The following is a 21,856-nucleotide window of genomic DNA, read 5'->3' as shown; positions in this document are numbered from 1 at the left end:
ATGAATTGTAAGTTTTTTATACTATGAAGGACCTCAGAAATTTGGTTCAGCAAGTAGATTGAGTTATCAAACAAGGAAAACTACTGTAGTAAATGTCTCTGATTTTAGTATTGCTTTAACTCAAGCCCAGGTATATTTTATATATGAAATCAACAAGTCCTAAATAAAAAATGTCTTAGAAATGAATTTAATTTTCTTTCTAAATGGAAGTTCGCTTGTTTCATCAAAATAGATCTTACTTTCAGAAATTACTCTGCATGTTATGATTTTTACTGTAATTTAAGTATGACATTTGAGACCTTAGAAAGACATTTTTTGATTCTTGCCTCACTGAGGAGAATCCATATTTTGTCTTCTAAATTTAATTGTAAGAGGGCTGCCCTGGAAGTTACAGTTCTAGGTTCAAGTCTGGTTCTACCACTCTCCTACTGTATAATGTTGACTGGGTTTTAATTTTTCTGTGCCTCAGCTTGATTATCTGTAAAATCGATATGGGTAAGGGATTCCATTATTTATTCAACAAAATGTACTGAACTTTATAATGTTCTAGACTCTGTTTTGGATGGTAATATATAATAAAGAAAATGGATAAGAATGTTCATTCTTCTTTGATGAAATAAGGTTTATATCATATACATACATGTGTACGTGTGTGTGTGTAGAACTTAAAAAATTTTTTTAATGCTTAGTTTTGAGAGAGACATAATATGAGTGGGGGAGGGGCACAGAGAGACACACACACAGGATCTGAAGCAGGCTCCAGGCTCTGAGCTGTTTGCACCGAGCCTAAAGTGGGGCTCGAACCCACAAACCAGTCAGATCTTGTCCTGAGCCGAAGTTGGACTTTTTACCAACAGAATCACCCAGGCGCCTCTAAAGTAAATGTTTGAAAATGTAGTACATAGAAGGTGGCCTAACCCATCAAACATGCTCAGTAAAAGATGTTATTTTTTATTCTTACCTTAGGGCTTTTGTGCCTGCTGGCCCTTGTGTCTGGAGTCCTCGTCCTTAAATATTTTACATGGCTCACTGCCTTCCTCTTTTGGGTTTGGTCAGATACCATTTTCTCAGTGGGCTTCCACTGACCACTGTGTTTTAAGTGGTAAGCCACACCCCTTCCCTGAAGAAGTCTATTCTCCTTTTTATTTCTCCATAGCATTAGCATTTGGTTATATACTCTATATTTTACTTACTTACTGGTTTATTATCTGCCTTTTTTCAGAATGTAAACTCTGGTAGGGCAGGCCTTTTTTTTATATTATACTATAGTCTGCTCAGAACTTAGAGTGGCCTCTGGCTTTTAGTGAGCTCTTAAAAATTGGTTGTTGAGCAAATGAAGGTAAACCGGAAAGAGCAAACTAGACAAAAATAAATGTGGATAATAATGCACATTCTCTTCTTTGAGTTTATTTTTTCAGTTCTAAGGTTGTGAATTTGTAGCATTTTTACACACACCAGGGCTGTGTGAATTAAAGGCTAAATATTTTATTATGACATATACTCTTTTTCCCTAGAATACTATGAAAAGTGTTTATAAGTTAAGGACATTTAGGTATTAGATAAGTTTTAAGGATGTGTAAGAAAAAATATTAAGTAAAGATACATAGGGATTTTATATGTGTGAATTGTTTTTTTTAAATAGGCATCCTATGAAGTTACTAAAGAATATGTACAGTATGCTTTCATTAATATATAGTTAAAATACAAAGAAATATGCCCCCTCAGTATACCCATGTAGAAACACACCCACCCAACCTTCTACAATTTCTCTTTGTCATGTATACACGCCAGTATGGTACAGTTATAAGGAAATGTTTGGGAATATTAAGCACCGTATTCAGAATAGTAGTTGGTGAGAGAAAGGTGAGGAAAATAATTCGGAATGTGCAGAGGGCTTCAGGGATACTTACTTTATTTCTTTAGTTGGCTCAAAGGTACAAAATTACAGAAAAGTTAGGAAAATTAAAACAAAGTAGTCTGATCCTTAGAAAGAATTTCCTTTATCTACAAAATATGCTCATTAAGTTTTTATGTATTAGTATAGTTCCAGTTCTTGCTTCAGTAAAACTTACCTTGCGATATATTACTTAAGTTGACTTTCCTCTTTTTTCCAAATGTTCTTCAAATGTTCCTGAATGACTTCATAAATCATATTGCTGGTCATGGGTCTGTGTCTTTAAAAGAATGTGAGTTTTTCAAGTGAATAGCTTTAAAATGTTTTTCTCACCATACAGCTTGCACAAAAAAAAAAAAAAAGATAAAAACTCTTAAAGGCATTTGACAAATTACATAAATCCTTAAATATGTTAAGGATTTCCTTTGGTTTCTCAAGGATCACTATAAACAACATTTCTTGTTTGATTTCTAGCCTTCAGAAAAGATGTGTTTTGTTTTTTGAGTCATGGTATTTGAAGTTTCCAAGCCTTTCAAGTTTTCAAAGTATTTTTTGCCTCTCTACTAAAAGAGGGGCATTTTCATTTTGCTATGGTCACGAAACTTAAATACCATGAGCTTCAGATTGATTTAAAATTACAGAAGAGTTTCTATGATTGACTTAGGACACCCGGCACAGTATACCGTGAAGGCGGTACATTTTATGCAGGTAATGTGGTCCTTAAGGCCTTGCATAGTTTGAAATCCACATGATTCCACAATTATGCCCTTGAGTCTGTTTAAGGCATTTCATTTTATCACCTGATGTGGGGCCTCTGTGAAGTCACTGAAATAGTATAATTCACTGCAACATCACTCTCCCCATCATTTGGAAATTGTGCAGTTCTCCACAGACTTTTAACATTTATATGGGGTGAGGTGGGCCTTATTTTCCATTTGCTCACCAAGTGAGGCTCAGAAGGTAAGGTACTTGTGTTTCGATAAAAGAAGGAAGAGATGTATTAACATGCACAGAAAGCCCTTCTGTCTGGTTGCTTTGGTAGGTGGCTCCAGGTTGGACCCCACGGGCTCCTTCGTCCCAACCAATACCAAACAAGCTCTGTCCAACATGCTGCAGCGGCGTTCAGGTGCCATGATGCAGCCGCCACCCCTGCACGCCATCACGTCACAGCAGCAGCTGATCCAGATGAAGCTTCTGCAGCAACAGCAGCAGCAGCGGCTTCTCAGGCAAGCCCAGGCTCGACCTTTCCAACAGGTTTGTCCAGATCCGCCAATGGAGTCCTCCGTGTTTTGTTAGCGCCTCTCGGCCGGGATGAGTGTGGGGTATGTGGCGTATTCTTCCCACCTGTGTATCCCTGAGATCTCATTTGAGCGCAGGTTTAACTCTCCTTCAGGTTTATAAACACTTTCCTCCCCTGTAGTTTACAGTATCACTGATCAGATAAGAATTTGAAGTATCTTAGATTCATTAAAAGTATGCCTTAGAAGAGCATACAAAATCCAGAGCTAATGACTGTCTAGTCGCTTAGGAGCAGCCAGTCTTTCATCCTTGTAGTGACCCTCACTCAGTGCTCATTCCCTCTAATTAGCACCATATTCTGTACTCCTTCAGCTCTACTTTCATGTATTTTTAGCAGATTTATTGCTCTGAGGTTGTATCTCTAAAGTCCTGATGGTTCGTAGGTTTCTCTCTATGGTGCCCTGCATAGATTCTAGTATTAGTATGTACTTAATAGTAAGATCTATAGCAGAGACAGACTATAGTGCAAATAATAGTATATGGATACCTTCAGTTTCATTCTTGATTTATAGTATTGCTGTTTTTATGCCTTCTAACTCAATTTTCTTTAACTTTTGAGATGACAGTGATTGTTCAACAAGACAGTGGTGGGAATCACATACAGCTTAGTATAGGCTCATGAAGCTCCACGTCTGTATAAATAAATAAAATAGAAAAGAAGGAGGTGAGATTGGGACTTTCTTTTTTAAATCCAGTTTTGATATGCTTTTTGTACTTTATAATTTTTCTTAAAAAAACACTATTTCGATGATATTAGCAGCTAACACCAATAGAGCACTTACTATTTGCCAAAACATTTCTAAGCACTATACATGTATCAGTTATCTTAGATCCTACAACATCCCATGATACTGTGATTTAGGTACTTTTTTGAACCTCAAAGGAAGTAGCCTATCTACATGTGTATCCTGCTTTAAGAGAAACCTTTAAACTTTCAGATTAGCAAGAAATTTTAATGCTGTTACAAATTTTCTTTATATTTTGGATAACTTTCTAGGCATATCTCCATTATATAACTTATGACATTTTTGCATTCAGTCCATCCACTTAGCAATTTGGGGGTTTGAGGGTGGGATGGTTAGTTCTACATTCTTAAAAATGGGTGTGTGTGTGTGTTTTTTTTTTTTTTTTATGTATATTGTAAGAAGGACAGAACAGAGGAAATTAGTTCAATGGTACAGGAATGCAAAGCACAATCACTGCACACTTGTTTCTCTCTGACCTCTAGCAATTGCTCAGACTCCCTGAGTGTCAGGTAAGATGGGCCTAAGTTGCTTCTGACACAGAAATGATGAGGATTTGATACCAAGAAATACTTATTTTGCTTAAATATGAGGCAGTTTTAAAATGTGAGCCATTAATAACCTCAGTGGAATTTTAGCTATTCTTGGGGATGAACAAAAATAATTGAACCACTGTTTCAAATCCTTGTCAAGATTATACAAAAACTTTCTGTACGTTCAGTAACCATCCCCAGAGCATGAATCCAACTCCCTTTTAATTTAGAAAACATACCACCCAAAAGTTTATTTTTCATGTCTACTTTTTTTAATGTTTATTTTGAGAGAGAGAGAGCATGTGCACAAGTGAGCATGAGTCAGGTAGGGGCATAGAAAAAGGAAGTCAGAGAATTCAAAGCAGGCTCTGCACTGTCAGCACAGAACCTGATGTAGGGCTCAAACCCACAAATTATAAGATCATGACCTGAGCCAAAGTCGGACACTTAACTGACTAAGCCACTCAGGAGCCCTTCTTGTTACCCTTTTTGTTTTACCATTCTTCAAGTGTTAGATATTTGACAGGAAATAATTTTTTTTTTAAATATTTTTATTTATTTCTAGGAGAGAGAGAGAGAGACACACACACACACACACACACACACACACACACACACAGAGTGAGCAGGGGAGGGTCAGAGAGAGAGGGAGACACAGACTCTGAAATTGGCTCCAGGCTCTGAGCTGGCAGTCAGCACAGAGCCCGACGCGGGGCTTGAACCCACGAACCGCAAGATCATGACCTAAGCGAAAGTCGGATGCTTAACCGACTAAGCCACCCAGGCACCCAGGGAAATAATATGTTTTTTTAAAGGAAGAGACATACACACGTGGTGAATTGGTCCATTGAATGGTCTTACACAGAGTCAATGAGATTTGATGTAGCATTTGTCAAAGGGCCTGCACCTAGGAGTTTCTGAGGAAATGTTAGTTCCTTTCCTCTCATGTACAAACTATTAATATACCTGGAATCAAGCTAAATATGGTATTGTGGCAGAAAAAAATTCTGTGGTAAGCCTTAAAAAACTAGAATAAGAGCAGAGTGATTTGGAATATATGTGATGTTGATAAATTGTTTTAATGTATGGTTCTGAATGCAGTTGTTTTTCTAATAAGTACTGACCTATGCCCTTCATGTGGTAAGAAATTATGGAGAAATGTTCATTGTAATTTTGGCCAGGATCGTTTTCTGAGGTTAAATGCCTACACGTAATGCGTTTCTCTCTAGCTACATAAGCACTTGTAATATCTTTTTCTCCTGTGAAATAGAAATAATTTTTCTTCTTATCCTTTGCAATTCTCTAATTCTGGGAATCCATTAACTTAAATGCAGCAAGCGTATTGGAGAATTTCCATTGATCCTAACCTTCAATGCTGATTATTTTGGAATTTTACCAGATGCTTATTTTAAAGACTGAAGAGTTTTGCTAAGCCTTGGATGTGACTGCTCCATAGGCTAGGTGTCTGGTAATCTCCCCTCTTCTGATAAGGTTAGACATTGGGTCTTATACTGTATCATCTTTACATCTAGTGAGCAGAGGGTAGAAATTTATGAAGTCTTATCCAATGAATGCATGTTTTGGGAAATTATTTCTGAAAGCCTAGAGATTCCTAGTTGCCTTAATCCTTAGCAGTCTGATTTTTATCCACAAACTTCTCGTAGCCGTCCTTCTAATGCTTTCAGAATCTGCTTACAGCAGTGATCTCTGCTATGGTTCTTCTGAAAACCTAGCTGGGGCATAAATTTCTCGATTCTGGATATGTCTCAGACCTTACAGAGTTCCCTTAGCCTCGTCCCATTGTAATGGAAAGAAGTTGATGTATATAGGAGTCATCCAGCCTTAGATAGTACACAATGAAAACTACAGGACCATTATTATAAAGTAACTCTGTGTCCACTGCAGAAACTGAATATCAGCCTCAGTTGGTCATAGAACTTTCTGTTAAGGATCACTCTTATATTTCCTAAAGAACTTAGTAAGACATTGGTATAGTGCCTAGAAAACAGATGCTAAGTAGCATGGATATCATTAAGTATTTTTAATCACGTTACACGATGTAGTAGTTGTAATCAAGTGTACTTTCTTACAGCTTTAGTACATATCAGTGTGCATAAAGATATGTTGGAAGGAAACTTGCGTTCATTCTTTTTAGTTACAGTTTTCATCCAGGAAAGGAAAAGTGATCTCTCCATCCCTTACTTGATGTCCTTTATCTTAAAGGGACTTGGTGCACTGATTTTGTTACCTCTCTGCCTCAGTGCCTCATCTATAAAATGGAGCTGGTACAGTATTTCTGTTATAGAGTTCTTGTGAAATTAATGTTTTAATACATGTAACAGCCCTTTACAACAGTGGCAGGCTCATAGTAAGTGCTCAAAAAATGTTAGCTGTCATAGTTGGTGTTACTGTTTTATTGGTATTATTTTATGGATGTATTATTTCAAAGAAAATTCCATCCCATAAAGATGATCTTTATTTTCCTGAATATAGATGAAAAGAAAATTAAGACCACATCCAGTGCTTTACTTGTATCATCATATCAGTGTCCTTCATAAGACTGGTGCTCTCAGTGGCTGCCCATAGAAGAGGCCAGTAAGAAGGAGTGTTGTTTAGTTTTCCAAGTAGCCATTTTGTTTCCTTAAAGTGGTATATTTTTACTGTCTAAATTTTGTAATACAAACAGTAGAGGGGATCGTTCCAATTGTAGTGTTAAAAATATCATTGTGTTATATTTTCTACATATCCTAGTGGGAAGCATCACAAAATCTAGAATATCGGTGAAAATAATGCAAAATGCTGCTTAAATTGTTTTCCAGTCACCTTTTTCTTATATCCGATATTTTTCTTCTGACAGGAGAAACTTGCTTCCTCACCCCCACTGTATCAGTCTTGTAGGCAAGGGGCTTTTGGAGGGAATCCTTAAGTTTTGATGCATGAAAAGGACTTAATTGTTTGCCTTGATTTGTGGTATAGCTTTATCCTAATTTCCCCAATGCCAGCCAACTCACTTTAATAATCTACAGTGGGTCAGTATATGTAGGTTAAAGTGGCTGAGAAATTTGGAAGAACACAATTGGTTATAGGCTACAGATAATCATATGGATATTGGTGACACTGAAGAGGAATATTTCTGACAGAACAGAAATGATGTGCCCAGCTATAACTAGTGGTTACTTGTAAGGACATTAGGGTATTAACCACGGGGTAGGTGCCATTATTGTGTATCCAAATGAAGGAATTGGATAACTTACCTAAAGAACAATGAGTCAGAGCCTCTCTGGCAGAAGTGAATTTGTAACATCCTCAAAACATGCCTCTTGGCTTGATGACATCCATTTAAGTTGAATGGCCACTCTTTGTATGGTAATTGATCTCCTACCCTAGGGATGTGGCATCACCTTTGAATTTCTGAGTCCTTCCTTTATTCTCTCCCTCCCTCACTCTCTAGTGGTGCATTTCAAACATAAAAGAAAATGGATTTACTACCTAGCTTGACTGAATAATCCTAAAAATTCCGGGATTATTTGCTGTATATCATCTAAGAAAATAAAAATAAAACTGGTGTACTCTTGTTTCCCTTTTTTTCTATAAAGAGGTAATCACTATCATGAATTTAGTGTTTTTCTTTCTTATGAATATTTTTATGTTTCTATATATTTTTGTAACCATCAGCATAAACATGTTACTTTCAGATTTGAAACTTATTATGATGGTTTCACACATATATTATTGTTTTCTAACTTCTTATTTTGTTCAATTTTGAATTATATTTACTTGTTACATGTAGTTTAACTCATTTGTCTTGGTTGATGCTAGTCCATTATGGATATTACCATAATATTTATCAATTCTTCTCTTGACAATCATTTAAGTTTATTTTCAATTTTTTCTTCCTGTTAATGCTATATTACTATCTATTATGTTACATTTTTTACATTTTTTCTGCACGTATAGAGAGAATTAGGCTATGTGCTTTAAAGTGGAAATGCTGGTTTGATTTCCAAAGTGGTGATGATTCTCGTCAGTTATAAATGAGTTTTTTCCTTTCTTCTTATCTCCCCCAAACCCTTGATGTTGTCAGATTGTAACTTTCTCATTCAGAGCTGGTGAAACAGTACCATATTATGATGTTTTAATTTATATTTGCCAATTACCTGTGAATTTAGGCATCTTTAAAAAAATTTCTTTTCCAGTGTTTATTTTTGAGGGAGAGAGAGAGAGAGAGAGAGAGACAGAGCATGAGCAGAAGAGGGGCAGAGAGAGAGAGGGAGACACAGATTCTGAAGCAGGCTCCAGGCTCTGAGCTGTCAGCACAGAGCCTATCATGGGGCTCAAACTCACAAACCGTGAGATCATGCCCTGAGCCCAAGTCGGCTTAACCGACTGAGCCACCCAGGTGTCCCTAGGCATCATTTTTTTCTTTAAATTGTATTAACTACTCAAGATTTCCCTTCTGTAATTTTCCTGATAATATAATTTGAGTGCATTTCACAACACTTTTATTCTTATTTGCTAAAGGTAGGCAGAATAGCCTTATTGAAATGCGTCGTGAGTTGTAGCAAATACCTTTAATGCATTCACCTCGAGCAAGTAATTTAAATACATCTCAATGGCAAAAATGAACTTCGGAGAAAACTCCTGAACTAGTAAACATGTCCTGAAGCCTATTGTTTTCTTTCTTGGATGGAAACCGACCATGTCCAGGGAAGTAGGTGCTTTGCCTATTAATATCTGTCATTTCTCCATTTATTTGAATGATGAGGAAGATGTTCATTTTATTTGCTGAAATTTTGATTGGGTTCTATCGTTTAGAAAATAGTGTACACAGCTTGATTCTTAAGAGAGAGGAGAGAAGATTACGGGATGGTGAGAGTGGACGACTAACAGAAAAATAGTTGCTGGATCCAAATACAAATCTACAGATACAGTAAATTATATACCTACATCTAAAATACTGAGAAGAGATATTTGCTTGAAGAATTTTTCCTGTAAATTTTAGTCCTCAGTATAATAAAATGCTTTTTCCTCTTAGGGCTGATAATCCTTTGCCTTATCTCTATCTCTAAAACTCAGTTGGCAGAAAATGTTTTACATCTTAGATGAATGTCACTTGGACTCTGTTTATAAAAATGGTTAAACAAGTAAATTATTTTCCTGAGAAATAGGAGTGTCCCCAAGCATCTGGTTACATTTTTCTAAATCAGATTCCCTATTAGTTTGTAAACACTGGTGGCCCTATAAATACTTGTCTCTTTTGGTTGATTGAATGTGTGGTTGACATAATGCCCAGTTTTCCTTTGCAGTTACAGAGAATCGAGCTGAATTCATCCTCCAATAATATATGACCCCACTGACTTGTTCACTTAATGTTTTGTGTGTTTAATGTGACCCATGTGTTCTGAGCTCTCCTACTGGGTGTAGGCTAGGAAGGACTCTTGGCACCCCTTTTGCTCACACTGGAATCCCAACATCCTTTAGTTACAGCAGGTGTCTGTCTGATAGCTCCTCTACTTCGTTTATGTCTCCATTTAACCTCTGGGTTGTGCCTTTCCATTGTATGAATATTACCATTTATGTCCAGTCTATAGTGCTATCATTTGGTGTATGAATTAATAAAGCCTTTGTAGGGCTTGGGTTTTTAAGTCTTGACTCCCTGAATCATTGTTTTAAAATGAACTATTACATATGTATTGTGGCTACCCACATCACTAGGCTAAAAAAATCTTATCTGTATTGTCTGCCGTTTTCTTGCTGTCCCCTTTCTGTAGGACTTCTGTAACTCTGCTGTCTCCCTTCTGGAAGACTTTGACAACATAATGGTAACACCCCTGCTGTCATTCCTTTTTCTGTCTTTTTTTTTTTTTTTTTTTTTTTTAAGTAAACTTTTGTAGCATTACTCTTTGAACATCAAAGTAAGAAGCGGGTTATTCCTCTATAGCTGGTAAAGATTATAGTCTTCATTTCACTGTTCTTCACTTGGTTTATGTTTGAGACTGTAACACAGAATCATGAATGCATCGACCATGTTTGATTTAGTGGGATTTATTTCTGACAGTTTTTCCCCTTGATTGCCTCATGATTTTCATCATTTTTGTGTACGGTATAGAAACCAATGGACATTCATGACCTGGGCTTGGGAACATAGACCAGTTCGTGCACCTTCATCTATCTCAGTTCCAGTTTTGAACCCATCTTTTCCTGAGCTCTTGCTTCCCTTTGTGGTAATTCACATCATTAGCAGAGGAACGCATGGCATGCTGATTCATAGGCCAGTGCAAGATGATGAAAACTTTGGTTATGAAACATGCCCTTCTCATCACATCCCACTCACTGGCTATTCTGAAATTCTCAACAGAACGCATCATCTCTATTTTCTTTCCGGTACGGAGAAGATGTTTTTTCGAGCATAGGTCTTGTGCATGCATGTCATAAGACTTCACCTCTGCTGCTTTGCCTGGGCTAGCTAAGAATGCATGTTTTGCATTAAATTACTTATAGGTTTCTGTATCAGGTAGCCAACCCACAACATAAACCCAAGAAGCATTAGAATAAAAAAGAGCACACATCTCAGATGTGAATGTAAGTCAACTTGTTTCAGTGCCAATTTTAATGGGTAACATTTTCTATACATTGGTGAAAATGTCTGTAATTGCATATTCAAGCTTTAGAAGTATTTAGGTTATTAAATACTTGTTATGTAGACAATTTCTTTAATAGCTATTCTGCAGTGTTTGGAGAATTCTGAAAAGAATCAATTTTTCTGTCAAGTTTTCGAGAGCAGGTGAGGTTTTTATTGAAAAAAGTTGAATTAAACTTTATCAAATTAAAAATATTTTAAGAGATAGTTACATTTGCTGTTGGACATTTTGTTCAGATGATAATGTAATTTGGGTCACGTAGAATTTGCATCAATCGTTGATTTTACTTTTTTTTTTTTTTAAGACACCAGATGTTTGTCAAGTATTTAAAGTCAACAGGTTCAATGCTTTCTACATTCATTCAAATTAATAGAAGTGTGTGTATATATCTTTGCTGTTCTTCTCACCATTCTTATTTTCCTTTAACATTCTCCAGTATGAAGAATGTTGTTAATGTATATACTAAACCAATCATATATTCATCATTTATGGGCATATTAATAGAATATACTGTAAAAGTTCATTATTGTGTGAAGTGTTTATTTTAGAATGAATCAGTTTGTTCCAGCCAGTAATGTTACTGCTAATTGATTTCCAACCAACTTATAGTTTATATGAAAGCGTTATAAAAGTATTAAGCATACCTGGTCAACTGGACCTCTTATAATTATGGAATTTTCTCCATGTCTATGGTCTGTAATCAAAATACACCAGTATGATGTTATGACCATAATTTCTGGTTCACACCATGTGTTATTTTAGCCTTGGGCACCATTACTCTCTGCCTTCCAAACTAAGTAGTTACAAATAAAGCCTTTTTTGCTAGGTGACTCATAAAACATTACCCACTGACTTCTTATTATCCCTAAATCAGCATCATCAGAAAGTCACAAAATCTGCCTGTGGTTTTTCAGGTACAACTTGTCTCTCTGAGATACTGAAACACCCTTGAAAAGTTACTAAAACAGGGATTTCAAAAATTCATTGTTAGTGAACTGAGTAAATAGAAAAATCCCTGTTCCAGAGATACTGCTGATGGTAATTCTTACTGTCTGCTAATAGAAGCCATAATCAACTGTTTCAGAAAGAGGTCTTCACATTTTTCCAGGTGACCAAGGGGGAGTAATTGCTAAATGAAGAGAACAAGACCCAGAAGAATGAAAATGATGATTTATCAAGACCTTTAAAGTTACTGGATGCATTCATTTAAAATTATTTAGGTTATTTCAAATTATGCAAAAGGTCTTTAAGTCATCATCTCTTTGAGTTCAGATATTCCTCTTATCTAGTTACAAATAAAGCAATAAAGAAGACTTGTTCTTAGAAAGTCCAGGAAAATGAATTAAGATTGAATAGCACAGCTTCTTAAGAAGTTTTTAGAAAGTGGATTTTTTTTTAAATGCAGTAGATTTATGTTTCTTGTATAGAAGCAAGTGTGAAGCAAAAGGCATAGAAAGGAACTAGAGAGACCACATGTAAGAATTTTTCTCAAGTAGCAATGTAGAGATGAGTTTATGTGATTATCCAAAATTCCCAGTTAACTATGCTTTATTCCTTTAGCACATGTAAGTTGGGTATCTGAGCCATGGGAGCTTGAGCAAGGGCACAAACATGTCTTATTTTCCCTTCCAGTGATGTGCTCAACGTCACATGGCAGCTGGCTAGACACAGATATTCTGTCAAAAACCAGCCTCCTGAATAATGACGTTATTTTGCACACATGGAAATAATGACGTTAATGTTACCTTTGATTGTTTCACTTAGGCAGAATAAATGAAGAAGGAGAAATTGAACTAGTTTTCAGATATTAATGCAGGTACCAAGAAGTAATCATTAGAATGATAGATGCTAAAAATTAAAATTGAATTTTTGAAACAAAAGTTTGTGCTAAAAAATACAGGGCAATTGGAAAGCACTTGGTAAACTAATATGTGCTGAAATATAATTCCCAGTTTACTTCTGGAACTCCTGTTTAACAGATAAACTAAACTGAATCTTAGATTTTCTTCATAGTATTTATTGAGCTGTTACTATATGGCCAACACCATGCTAGAAACTGTTTTAAAATAAATCTGAGAAAGTTTTCAGAAAATAACAGATAAGTGGATTACGTGTAACTAAGGTGACCATATTTCCTAATTTGCCAAGCATGGTTCCACTTTGCACCTCTTTTCCTGGCCTGTCCCTGTTTGGATGATACAGTAAATAGTCGCTTCTTGATTTAATGGAGCAAAACTAACCCGTCAACATTAAGAAACTTAATACATCTGTGTCTTTATTATCATTGCTTATTCCCACATTATGGCCTTTGGTTAGCTCATTGTAAAGTCTTTCAAATTACTCAAGAACTTTCCTTATTTATTCTTTATTTAACAAATTCAACTATTTCTACAAACTGACATATTATTTGACATAATGTTTGTAGCATTATTTTGGAGAAAAAACAAAAATAGGGCATTTCAGTTTTGTGGGAGAGAAAGGGATATTTTTCATTCAAGGAAACAGAATGATAAAGCTTTGTGCACAGTGCATGTGGGGACTCCTGGCCAACTCAGCGTGTTTGGTTTTTCCAGGAAATGATATTGTGTATCTCAGTTATTATCTACTTAAGTAGTAAGCTGGGGAAAATTGGAGGTAGGAAGTACACAGTATGTCCATTAATAGTTTCCCTTTAGGCAAAAAATGATTAACAGTGCATGAATTTTACAGTGTAAAAACTGTATTTGAAATTTCTTATCCCTTGTTGCTTCTTCAGAAGTTAGTGTTTTTCCTTGAATGTTCATTTTGTGATTTTTCTTTTTACATAGAGTAGTTTTAAATTCATATTTCATAAATGTCCATGATCATAACTGTTACTTGTCAATAAAAGTGTTGCATAGTAACTCAGATATTTCCCTTATTAGTATTCTAGTTTTCTCCACATGTCATAGTCCATTTCATAGGGTTCTTCAATGAGCAAAGGAAGAGTGAAGAGTTGGAAAACATCTTTATGCATCTGCATGCAGCCACCACATACAGATCACATCTTGTTTCCTTCTAAGTGGGAATTGTAGGCCACTTCTGGATCTTAAGATTTAACTCACATATAAATCATTTTTCTCCCTTTCTGTAAAAATGGTAATATGCAAATATTTGTCTTCCACAAAGCAGCAAAATAGTATCTTGCAGGGATCTTGTACAGCGCTGTCCAGGAGCACTAATTTGAGGAGTGGCATTTAAAGAAGTGGTTGATTTAATGACTCCTTGGCATAGTGTTTGGAAGATCGAAAACCTTTCAAATAGTCTGGGAAGGGGACAGTGGTAGGGCCTGGATGGCCGCATTGCCATGGAATGTGTTTGCATAGAGGGAGTTTGGATATTTTCCTTAGATCCAAGTAAATATAGACATGGTTCCCCTTAAATTAATGAATTAAAGCCTGAGGATATCTTCATGGTACCCTATTCTGGAAATGTAGATTCTTGTTGAATTTATTATATGCACTCTCAGAAATTTTGCATTTGGTCCATGTATGGTAGATAGTCAGCTTAGGAAAGGGTGAAGTTTCTTAAATGCCCTTGAGTGATTTTATATGAGGATCAGAGGAAGGATTTTACCATATCATGTATGCATTTGGTTTCAGTATTTCAGCAGCAATTCTTAATAGAGATTCCCCTCTTGGTTTTTTGTTGGAGTGAGTTTTAAAGGCAGTATGCCCCTAAACAATAAGCACCAAGTGAGGATTTGAATATTTCCATTTTTAATATTGCAAATGGAGGCTTCTTGTCCTAACGGAAAGAGCCCTGGCCTTTGGGATCAGACTTAACTGAGTTCAGATAATAGCTCTTCGGGATCTCCCCAGTGAGCTTGCTAAGCTGCTTTAGCTCATTGAGCCTGGCTGCTTCTATCTGAAGATAAGTGAGGATGGTACTCCCTCCTTGCAGATTGACAGTGAGAACAGGAATTCCAGTCACTGGCAGGGAATAGATGTTCAGTGACTGTTGGTGTTCACCCTCTAAAGCTAAATGTCTGTCCCTTTCTCCCTGCTAGAAAAATCTAGACTACTTTCCAAACACATTACACGGTTTTCTATTTCTATAACTACAATTTAACACTTTTGAAAAATGAGGACATCTATCCTATAAAACAAGAGTAAAATATTTTGGAATAAACCCCATTCTGTGTAATTAGTAAGTGCTGTAAAAATATCTAGAGATGGTTGGAAACTAGAGCTCTTTCCTTGATGATTACTGCAAGCTTCCATGAAATAGCTTCTGACACCCTAACATAAAAAGTACATACAGCTGCTTTTATAAATTTATTTTTCAAAGGGCAAAACATTTATTAAATTAAGACCGGTGAGCAGATGTTAATTGGTTTTATTTCATATTGTAGTGGGTTAGAGTTATATTCGCTGTTAATGTATTGTAAATTTTTATTGAAAGTTATCCCAAACTATCAAACTATCATCTGTTGATGATTAGTCATAGGAGACGCAAATTCATCTCTTGACCACATGGTTAAATAGGCCATTGGTAGGTCACCATGAAGAAACTTCATTAAAAAGCAGTGAAATTTGTATGTGGCATTTGTATGTACCTCGTATTCTCTTTCTTTTCATGCCATTCACCCTAGAGGGGCATTTGTGTCCTGGGGTGTACAGCAAAGCTGTTTCAGAGCCTTTGATAAGAAGACCATAGATTATTTTGGCTTGAAATTTTATATGTATTATTGCTGGGGTCATCTATAGTTTCTGCAGAAATGATAAGTTTAATAGTCTCTACACATAGAGAAGTTCTATTTAATGTGGTTTGGAAATCTCCAAGTTCTGTAGTCCTCTAATAAGATTTGGTGTCATGGGTTATTGGGATTATTAGCCAGGAGTGCAAATCAGTTCTTGCTGTTATGATCAAGAATTCGCCTTGGCTTTGTTTTCCAGGGCCCGCCAGGGGACCAGGCTGCTCTCTTTGCTGCACAAGCACGGCCCTCCCCTCAGCTCCCCCAATATCCAGGGCTGCAGCAAGCACAGGTACCCACAATTGACTTGTAGATGCTGCTGGGATCTTAATGTTGTTTATTTGAAGTGGGAAACCAAGTAAATAGGATAGTTCCCTTATGGGGTTTAGAAGGTAATACTTCTGCATATAGATTAGAATTAACATCTCAAAAAAAAAAATCACGTGATGAGCAAACCTTGGGATTGAAAGATTTGAAGAGCATAAAACATTTTAGAAAGTTCTTGAATTAAAAATGTTATCTCTCTACTGACGATGATGGTAGATGTCGAAATGTTTAATAGTCCCAGGATATTTATTTTATATTAAATAATGATACAATTCATGATGGAATTATCATATTGAAAGATAGGTTTGCACAGGACTCATGGTAGAATAAGAAGGTAATTGGCCTTGGAATTAGACCTTGGCACAATTTCTGGCACCTGACTAGCTGTGTAACATTGTGCAAGTTATTCTGGGTCTTGGTTTCCTTCTTTGTCCAATAGACATGAGCATTGTGAGAATTCAAGACAAACTGTGCGGCCACCATAGCACCAGATTCAGAGTAGCCGCTCAATAAATGATAGACTTGCCTTACCATAATGCAGCTCTTAGGCTACATTTTTCTAGTAATTTTGTTGTTTCTGCTTCTATATACTTTTACTTTGTCCCTCTCATAATTGGGAGCCCGGGGATATTGGCAAGACTGCTAGTGGAGCTAACGTTCCACCCTGTGTCCACAGCTGAAAGGCAGTCTGAGATTGACTCTCAGAGGTGCTGAGCCCCATGGCCAGATCCATGCAGGCTGTCAGCTGGAAGTTTATTATTCATTATTGTGTCTTCCAAGTCAGAGCTGTCAAACTACCCTAGAATGTGATTCTTTGAGGATTGAAGAGCAATCTTCTTCTATTTAAATCAGCATTCCCCTTCTATAAATTGTAGATAGTCACCCAGCAGAACCTCACATTTTTTATTTACATTAGGTGTTAAGATTCAGAGAAAGTCACTCATATATTAATATTGAAGAGAAAAGTTAAATATCAGGGTATTGCTAGAGTGCTGAAAAGGGCTACAGTCCAACCAGGACTAGAGGATATTGAATATTCCCCAATTACACACTTACTCTCTGGTTAAGGTGTTGGTTGGTTGGGTGTTTTTGTTTTTGTGTTTTTGTTTTTTAGGGGTTTTGTGGGTTTTTTTGGTGTTTTTGTTTTGTTTTGCTTTGTTCTGTTTTGTTTTGTTTTTGGTACTTGGTTAGTCACTATAGGCAAATTCATCAGATCCAAGGAGGTATAGTCCCACATTGGACATGGGTAGCTTTTCTTTCTAATTTTGAAAATGAAATTAATGATGCTTGGGTTCTGTTGAACATTGATGTCATCTGTGTACTTCAGGTTCGGATGCTTGCCTGATAATTTCTATACAGGAATATATCTTTCCTTCCCTCAAAATAAGCACCTGATTCTAAAACTGATCTCTTGCCCAGATGAGGACTCATTTTTAATTTTAATTGAAATTTCTGGTGAGTCATTATCCAGCTAGTTCATTCTATAGCTTTCTTGCTTCCAGAGTAGTTCTCCTCATCTGTTGAGTTATATAAGAGCTTTAGAGAACAGTGATTTTCAGGGAGCTCCTCCTGGGTTGGTTTTTGCCTCATATGACTTAGTGACGGCAAATTTGGTGCTAAGTGAAACATTGACTTTACTCCTTGTGCCCACACCTGCAGACCATGCCCCAGGGCTATACGATGTATGGAACACAGATGCCTTTGCAGCAGACCCCGCAGCAGCAGGCTGGTGGCGTGGTCCTGTCTCCCAGCTATAACTCCAGGACCTATCCAGCCACACATTCCAACCCGGCGCTAATGGAAAGACTCAGACAGATGCAGCAGCAGCCCAGTGGCTATGTTCAGCAGCAGGCGTCACCATACCTGCAGCCCTTGACCGCCTCTCAAAGGTGATACGTGTGGAAATAATGATTTCAGAAAAATTCTTGTCTTTGTTATGCATTGTCGAGGGCACGATGCTTTACGTTGTTTTGATGAGCTTGCATATTTGCATATAATGTGCATTGTGTCATCTCAGTTTTAGTAGCATCCAGATAGAGGATCAGTATCATCGATGCCTCATCTTGTTTGTTTCATTCAAAGCCCCTGTAGTTTAACTCACATCTGCCATAGTATGGATATAATATTTGAGTTGCTGCAAATATATTATCTCCAGTGTTTTTGCTCTTTTAAAGAGATTTTTGGCTAACAATATCTTACGATGAAAAAATTGGTAATGATTGTTAGCACTGCCTGGCTAGGATGCTTTGGAGCCATAAAGTCTCTGATGGGAATACTCATTGTGCATGGTGCCTGTAAGAGTTGTGTTATTTTGTTTCCACCTTTTCTGCTCAGGTACGGTTGGCAAAACAGGATGGTGAAAGACTCTTTCTCCGTTCTCTGGACATGGATCCCGTAGACACAGTGCATGGTGGCCACCAGCCATGCATGGCTATTTAAGTTTAGACTAATCAAAGTTAAATTAAAAGTTTGATTTCTCAGTCACACTTGTCACATTTGAAGTGTTCTTTGGCCACGTGAGGCTAAGCAGAGCCAATTTTGAAAGTGTGCCCTGTGCAGTCATACAGGGTGCTGTGTATAGAAGGCCCCTGGGCTTAATCCTACTAGGTTTTGGTCAAGGAGCTCTGTGTTTTTGTTTCACACTGAGACCCAGAAGTCATGTAGCTGGTCCTGGAGGCCAGTAGCTATCTCATTGGACAGCACACATGTAAAGCATTTCAGGCACCATGAAAAGTTCTGTCGGATGGCATTCGTCTAAAAGAATTAAGTTTCATGCCAAATTCTGCACTAATAGTAGACAGCAGCTTAGCTTCTGTGTTTTAAAATCAGTGGCTTTATGTCAACACCAAGTAGTTAGTGCTTAGAACATTGGCGTGGCACATTTGGGCAAATAAATTTGGAAAAACATTCATTGTATTTATTATTTTTCTAGTAAGTGGCAGCAGAGTGTATTACCTATCAACTTGAACGTTAGAGCTCAGCAGTTCTGGGTTCAAATCCCACCTGTGCTATTTACTGTCTGAATAACTTTGGGGAATCACTTCTCTAGCTCTCTGTTTTCTCATTTTTTTAAAAAAACTAGGATAATAAAATGGAAATCTTTTCATTGAATTACCTCTCACCACTCAGAATGACTAGTATGAAAAAGACAAGAAATAACAAGTGTTGGCAGGAATGTGGAGGAAAAGCGAATTCTTGTGCCCTGTTGGTGGGAATGTGAATTGGTGCACCCACTAAGGAAAACCATATGAAGGTTCCTCAAAAAAAAAAAAAAAAAAAAGGAAAAAAGAAAAACCATGTGATGCAGTAGTTTCATTTCTGGGTATTCCAAAGAAAACAGAAACATTAATTCAAAAAGATACATGTACCTCTATGTTTATTGAAGCATTATTTAACAGTAGCCAAACTATGGAAACTATCCAAGTGTCCATCAGTAGATGAATGGACAAAGAAAATGTGTGTATAGACAATGGAATATTACTCAGCCATAAAGAAGAATGACACAAATGTCTTGCCATTTGTGACAACAAGGATAGATTTAGAAAGTATAATACTAATTGAAGTAAGTCAGAGAAAGACAAAAGGAAAAGAGCAGAGGAATGGGCAAAATAAATGAAGGGTATTAAGATGTACAGATGTCTAGTTATAAAAAAGATATAGGGATGAAAAGTATAGTATAGGGAATATAGTCAATAATATAATAATAACTTTAGTGACAGATGATAGCTATACTTATTGTGGTGACCATTTAATAATGTATAGAATTGTTGAATATGTGGTACCAAAATAAATGTCAACTATCTTTCAATTGAAAGTTTTTAATAAAATGGGGATAATAAAACTGCTGACCTTAAAGGGCTTCTTCTGTGGGAGGGAAATGAAATAATACATTTCAGACTCTTACACTGTGACTTTTCCAGAGTAAATGTTCAATTAGTGTTACTTAATAAAAACCATGAAAATATTTTTAAAAAGTAATTTATATACAATTGCATTTTTCCCTTAAGTAGTAGGCGTACTTGCTGTCCTTTGTCAAGTGATTCCATCTATCTCTGGGAATCTCGGTGATCTTAATCCCTGGTCTCCATTGCATGCGAAGTGTACAGGTGGATACTGAACATGGTGGTTTCTTTGTGGATGTGTGTAATGTGCCAGTGGCACTGATTAAAAATACGATAGTATGCATGGGTGTGAACCCAGGTTGTGCTATTTTTTGCCAGACTCAATCATCAGTCCCTTCAGCAGAGCCCTCTGGTAGGTGGCGGAATCGATGCAGTGCTCACTCCCACTCATCCAAACCTCCCGTCGGTGCTCCTGCCTCAGGACCCGATGAGACCCAGACAGCCGCAGGTTCGACAGCAGCAAAGACTCCTCCAGGTTTGCCGCTGGGGACGGGGGCAGTGTGTGAGGGGTCCTCAGCAGTCTTAAGACATACGAGGCACTGAGACTTTAATCACCAAGTCCCCAGGAACCCCGTGTGGTTGACACTGGGAGCTAACCTGGTGTGATTTAGTCCCGACGCGGCAGGGGTCTTCCTTCCTCTGTGCTTTTCCAGGTTATGGGCTGGAGGGTACATTTTGCAAGATGTCCCTCCCCTCTCATAAAGGTTTGAGACAGCGTAACTGGCTGCCTTTTTCCTAACAGTCTGAGTGTCAGCTTCCCCTCTCTCTGTTTAGCTACAGGCCATGCAAATTGAAGGCAGTTTCTTTTATGTGTTCTGGGGGCGGGGAGAAGTAAGATTGAGCTGTCCAGAGCTTTCCTCGGATTCCAGGCGGGGTCTATAATCCAAAAAACTGTCTCTGACATTGTAAGTCTGATTAAGCTGTGAAGTTGGAGTTTCATAGCTAGGATATTTCAGAGGGATATTTCATATGGTCTCTGTAGACTCCAGTGAGCTATCCTCCTTTTATTTGATAGAAATATTTAAGTACCTTAGATAAAGTGTGCCTCCCTCGACACATTCCTGTTTCTAACTTACTCATTTAGGAAATAAAGGTTATTTATATTTACCTCTTCCATGTGTCTTCATTATTGGCAAGTTTGTCCCATGATGTTGGATTGGATATTGTCTGATGAGTCTGTACAGTGGACTCCTATCAGTAATTCACCTTGAGATGCGCTGACGTTTCATGTTATTAAGAAAGAAAGAGGGGCGCCTGGGTGGCTTAGTCGGCTAGGCGTTCGACTTTCGCTTAGGTCATGATCTCGCGGTTCGTGGGTTCGAGCCCCGCGTCAGTCTCTGTGCTGACTGCCAGCTCGGAGCCTGGAGCCTGTTTCAGTCTGTGACTCCCTCTCTCTCTGACCCTCCCCTGCTCACGCTGTCTCTCTCTCTCTCTCTCTCTCTCTCTCTCTCTCCTAGAAATAAATAAAACATTAAAAAAAAAGAAAGAAAGAAAGAAAAAACACCACCAGTGATGGGGTGTCTAGTAGAACTGGGGTACCCAAAGCTATACTCTTGGAATGAGCCCAGTAACCTGTCATATAGAAAGGGACGGTAAAGTTCTGCACATGTCTCAACCTTGACACTGGTTAGACAGAAGGGTAAAACAAAAATCTCCCCTGAGAATTTGAACCACAAGTTCAAGTGGGTTTGAGGTCTGAATTCGATATGATCCCAAAAGTTCTGGTTGACAGTACCCCCCAGGTGATAGGCAGAAGCCATCACACATCCTCCAGAAAAATGGGTTTTATGATTCTGAAATGTT

At 37.4% G+C, this 21,856-nt stretch overlaps 1 protein-coding gene across 1 annotated transcript in view; it reads left to right on the top strand.

The window, feature by feature from the left end:
• The window catches only part of MED12L (mediator complex subunit 12L), a 324,782-nt gene that overhangs the window by 287,123 nt on the left and 15,803 nt on the right, over positions 1 to 21,856 (top strand). The window contains exons 38-41 of the mRNA XM_039241007.1: positions 2,937 to 3,148; positions 16,027 to 16,116; positions 17,811 to 18,040; positions 20,372 to 20,528. Of these exons, the coding sequence (XP_039096938.1) occupies positions 2,937 to 3,148; positions 16,027 to 16,116; positions 17,811 to 18,040; positions 20,372 to 20,528 (689 nt within the window). The remainder of the gene's footprint in view (positions 1 to 2,936; positions 3,149 to 16,026; positions 16,117 to 17,810; positions 18,041 to 20,371; positions 20,529 to 21,856) is intronic.

The sequence above is a fragment of the Hyaena hyaena genome, unplaced genomic scaffold, assembly GCF_003009895.1.
Source record: "Hyaena hyaena isolate Hyena2069 unplaced genomic scaffold, ASM300989v1 scaffold_186, whole genome shotgun sequence".
NCBI classification, from domain to species: domain Eukaryota; kingdom Metazoa; phylum Chordata; class Mammalia; order Carnivora; family Hyaenidae; genus Hyaena; species Hyaena hyaena.
Note: the sequence above shows the minus strand (reverse complement) of the source record. Positions and strands in the feature narration are given on the sequence as shown.